Source organism: Primulina tabacum, chromosome 9 (assembly GCF_025594145.1).
Source record: "Primulina tabacum isolate GXHZ01 chromosome 9, ASM2559414v2, whole genome shotgun sequence".
NCBI classification, from domain to species: Eukaryota; Viridiplantae; Streptophyta; class Magnoliopsida; order Lamiales; family Gesneriaceae; genus Primulina; species Primulina tabacum.
This window is the reverse complement of record NC_134558.1, coordinates 23085300-23090657: the sequence shown is the minus strand read 5'-3', so window position 1 is coordinate 23090657 and position 5358 is coordinate 23085300. Positions and strand designations below refer to the sequence as shown.

General features: G+C 36.3%; 1 protein-coding gene across 1 annotated transcript; it reads right to left on the bottom strand.

Annotated features, from left to right (window-relative positions):
• Nucleotides 1–2161: 2161 nt before the first annotated feature.
• LOC142554999 (small ribosomal subunit protein bS20c-like) lies at nucleotides 2162–4473 on the bottom strand. The gene is made up of 3 exons (XM_075665630.1): nucleotides 4190–4473; nucleotides 3854–4020; nucleotides 2162–2525 (listed from the first exon to the last, which is right to left on the bottom strand). Exons 1-3 carry the CDS (start codon nucleotides 4338–4340, stop codon nucleotides 2289–2291), a joined length of 555 nt encoding a protein of 184 aa, XP_075521745.1. The 5' UTR covers nucleotides 4341–4473; the 3' UTR covers nucleotides 2162–2288.
• Between the last annotated feature and the right edge of the window lie 885 nt (nucleotides 4474–5358).

Below are 5358 nucleotides of genomic sequence, written 5' to 3'. Positions count from 1 at the left end.
TAAAGCATTTCCTCATCATAAATCATTTTAGTGAAATTTGATTCTTGAAAATGACTATCCTTTATCATTTATCCTTTATCATATGTTTGATTGATCAATCTATACACCAAGTACCAGGAGGCATCAGCAACTCTCGTCATTGGGCCGTGGCCAAAAGGTAAGTCCACTGCCCCTTCTTAAGACGGATCTCCCACAAATCCTTTGTGCCACAGTCACCTCACAACCTTCAAAATATTTTTCCTTTCTTTTCTATTTATAAAATATCATATCCTCCAAAATCGTAAAATATGCATTTTCAGAAAAATCGTTGAACTATATCATTTATCGTGAAAATATCATAAATTCACCATAATCATTTTAAAAATAATTTAACATGTATTATGACCGCTCGGGACACTGCTAGGACATTCGAAATACCCGAGGCATAAAATGATCATTTTACCCCTAGACCTCGAACTTCCTGTTTTTGACATTTTCATACTTTCTTGACTCGAGCCTATCCCAAACCATCATAAAACCTAATTTTTTACTTCTACTGATATTCTTAGATGTAAACTCGTGTCCTTCTATTTATTCAACTTAATCGCTAAACCGTAATTATGTTTCGTATCCCGATTTAACTCAAAACTTATTAACTTTTTCCCAAACTCGAACCACGACTTACTAGACACTAGTCCAACCTTGTGAGCCACGTTCCAGCCCACACAAGACCACATTCCAGCCTCTTTCTTCAGCCCTAGCCAAATCGTATAGTTTTCCTAATGATTTGCGTTGCGACCCAACTTTACCCAGAGCCACCTTCGACGAGCTCCTATCCAGACCAACTCCAGCCCCTTAGACACCCTTCTAGGACCTACTGGACCCCTCACACACCAACTCCTGCGCACATCCACCATGCCCAGCCTTTCTCCATTCTTTTCCCCAAACCCTACACCCTAGACCACAAATCGAGCCCTCAACGCTTCCCTATCATTCTACCCTTGTTTATAGCCACACTAGGACTCTCTAGGACCATGAATCGACCCAACACAGAGCCTTGATCACTGCTGGACAGCCAGCACGCGGTCTTCCCTTGCAAGTGCCAAAACCGAAACTCATACATACAATAAAACTTAACCGAGGCTCGGTGTTTTCCCCTCTCGTTCCAACCCTTTTCTAACCTACATGGGACTCCCTTTAGGACTTCTTGATATCATCTCCCTTCCCCATAATGGCAGCGAGTCCTTAAGAATAATAACGCGACTCAAACGTGCATTAAAAAATTCAAAACTTTAAAATAAATTGTTCAAAACATTAATAAAACTTGGTTATCATGTTTTTCATTCAAAATATCATAAACATGCATAATATGGTTTGAATGATAAAAAAAAAAAAGGTTTAGAATGTGTCTTTGCGTTTAAAACGATCGAAATACGATTATCGGTGCGGCGGAACGTCGTTAACGAACGGAAGACGATTTCTACGCTTTTTTCTCGTCAAAACCCCACCGAAAACCTACCTTGAGATGCAAGGGAGTCGGATGATCATTGTTGGAAGGAAGAACGAAAGAGAAAAAATTCAAAACTTCCCTTGCAAGCAAAGAACTTTTCGGCCGCTTCTCACCTTCACTTCTACGTAAATTGGGGTGTGTGTGTTTAAAGCTAGGACTCTCTCTTTCTTTTATTTTTTTTAAATAAATAAAAAAAAAACTTCTTCATCACTTATGGGCTTAATCAACTCTAGTTTTTTAATTAATAAAAATTAGGTTATTAAGATTAATAAAATTATTAAACCTCAAATTAATAGATCTAAAAACACTTATAATTTTTTTATAAAATACATAATTTCATTACTCACACTAATTAATTTAAATTTGACTGTAAAAATTCTATAATTCTTAAAGTATTTAAAATAAATATTTTCTGACTAAAAAAAAATTTAGCTGTTTAAATCTTTGACAACTTAATCGTCTATGGTCTACCGTCTCCGGCCAACCATCGATATTCGCCTGAAAATCTTTAAATTATTAAACCAATCACAATTATATAATTAATCATTTAGTGTCTCAAAATATATCATTCATGCATCCAAGATCATTTTATTAAAATATTTTTGCAATATGATAATTTTCACGCATGCGGTTTACGCAACCGGATTCTTGGACGTTACACCGAGACACCTCAACACAAAAATCTGAACTCTCTTGGAGCAATTAATTGGTTGACAGCATCATGGAAATTCATATACAACTCAATTTGGATAAACGAAAACAAAATTATCGAAACCACAAGTATGAGTGAATGCAGGGATTATGCTGCCTGGACCGAAGCCGGAACAGGAGTATACCATCCATGGTGGATCTCCACGGCCTTCTTTCTTCTAGCGAGCCGGGACTTTCTCCTCCCCCCAGTGTTTCGGTGAAGTGCTCCTACCTTCACACCTTTATCAATAGCTGAATATGCTTCTGCTATCAGCTTTTCGATGGGAAGTACCTCTTCTGCTTGTGCGTCAGTCTTCTTCACAAGAACTTCCATCGCCTCTAATGCCTAAAAATTAAAGAATTTTGCAACAGTTGATGGGAAAACCAAATTTAACTCTGCTCCATTATACCTGCTCACCACCCTTAATAACCTAAACTATTTACAAGCAAATCTTGTGAGTGCAATTTACACAAGTGAATTATAAGCAAATCTTGTGAGTGCGATTTACAGACTTCAAATCTGCAACTTCTTCAGCTATTGGCAATTAGATCACATTTTTATACCCTGAAATCCAAGGTACCAATAATCTGCAGCCTTGTGCTTTTCTAATTCTACAATAAGTTGGCGCCAATTAGGGGAAAACCATGTACAACATCATATTCGTGTACGCAGAGAAAAAAAATAAATCATTCTTTATAACAAATAAATGTTATGCACAACAAAAATCGTCCCCATCTAAACTATCAGTGACCCAGCCACAAAGAATGATTAAAAGAAAGCTCCACTTAATTTCACATGAGTTCATGTGCCAGCCATGGGCCAGTTTCCATCAAAGCCAAAAAGCAACTCAACTGGGTCTATCTTATACAATACTTAACCCACTCTAAGAGATCACTCAAACATTAATTTCAAAACCAAACTCCTCTCATACATGTTCAATTGCTCCATAGTCCACATGAAAGGAAGTCTTTCAAGTTTTGCCAAAAATCACAGATGATCCATTGGCTTTCTTGCTTGCCCTTAGTGAAAATTTATGACACAACTTCAAACCCACAGCAACATGCACAAGTTGCTCCATTTGACACAGACTTATGATCCAATACCAATGTCTTTCACCTCAGGCGTTCTTCCTTGGCGTTGTCTCCAAGGGCCATATAACAAATATTCAACTTGCTCAGACTATCCCAACACCTTCAAACTTTGATTTAAATTATAAACCTTTCCAAGTTCCTACGAAGATTAATGCAGTTCATGAACTCCTATAGGATAATTGCTGCATAAATCTTCATAATATGGTATCGAGGCAAGAGGATCACATCCCCTGGTGCACAAATCCCTGCATATTTCATTAGTTCAAGGTGCTTATTTTTAGGCCTCCATCAATTATCTTCTTTTACCGTACTACACATGCCCACTTGCGTTACAAACTCAAAGAACGTATTATATGATTTCAGCTTCATATTTCGGTATTTTAGATTCGAAAACTATTGTGGAACCATAACAATAAGGGGTCAAGCTTTTACTAGTGAGGCCGACAAAGAACTTAGTTTCCAATATCATGTAAGACCAGAGGCAACTAGGACTACAAATGCCACCCGAACACAGCATTTCTTTACTACCTCAAAAATCCAGGAACAGGGTAGACTTATAGCTTAAAGAATATGTGAACAAACCTTCTTCATTCGAGTCCGGATCTCGGATTTGCGAGCCTTATTGTAGATTCGCCTCTTGTCAGCTTGGCGAGCTCTCTTAGCGGCCGAGTCTGCCTTCTTCTGCGTCCCAGCTTCACATACTATCAAACTCCGCAAAGGCCTTTGCACCGGGGACAATGAAACGAATCCTAAAATACCACCCCCGAAAAATAACCCAGAAAAATCAAGAATTCAGATATGCACGATACGATAATCCCAAAAACCTTCATCTCACCGAACGCAAGAAAGGAGAAACCCAATTCCACAATTTAACAACCGAAATGAAAATGGGTTCACTAGTTTTTTTGTTGGTCTAACCTTTAGAGAAAAGATTTACAGAAGCACTGGATGAAAAGCCAAGTGGCTTCAAGGCAGCAGAGGTGGCATTTGGAGCAGTGGCGAGAGAAAGAGACTTCAACTTTCCCGGCAACCCACAACAGGAAACGCAATTCATCACTGCTCCAGCCATTGTATATATCTGCTTATTCCTTGTTCTCGCGAGTGTGAGGATTGTGGGGAAGATGGAAATTCGGGGATTTGAATAGTTGAGAAGAAAATTTATCGTTCGACATGTGACCTTATCCACATAGAAAAGCTTAATCAAGCGTCGATTCGGATGGGTCGAATAGTTCCAGTTGTATTGGATTAAAGCATGTTAATACCTAAAAAAACCTTGACCCGAAACCAATTCGAACCCAAACTTGAACTGAAATAACCTGTTTAACCTGAATAAAGCGTGTAACCTGACCAAATATAATATCATTGGATGGCAAAGGAAAATTTAAAATGATTTTTTTAATTAAAACAGTATAATTTTTTAATTAACTTTTACAAATAAAATTGAAGATAATTTTGTATGAAGAATATAAAAAAAGACATGAATACTTTAGGAAACAGAACTCAAAAAACTAAGATGAAAATTGAGAGAGTTTGACCTTATATTTTTTATATTATAATTCATTCAGTTTCAACAATATTCATGTATCTTAACAATCTACAAATCCTCAAAACTACTTATTTTTTTGTCTTTTTTAGTGAATAAAATTCTGTTTTTGTTATTTATAAAAATTATAATTATAACTTATTATACAACTTTATTGTCATATAACTAACATTTCTAATAATATCCTCACAACTTTTTCATTACGAATGTGTAATGTTATGATTGTGTGTAATAGAATTTTAGTTGTCTATTTGTAGTATTAATTTTTCAACACAATAATTAGATAAATATTAAAAACACATAATAATAATAATAAAAACAACAACAACATTAAATTCAAACACATAATACCAAAAGCTCTTCAAAAAGTTCTTAAACATCAAAAAATAATTTTCAACTTTCAAGTGACAAGTATCAAGATCCACTTATGTCTTCTAACTTCTTCATTGTTCTACTTTTGTTTGTAGAAGTCAAACCGATGGATCAGTTCGGGCACCTACGAAAGTGCTTCAAACACAATATTCTCAATGAGCTGCAATAGCTC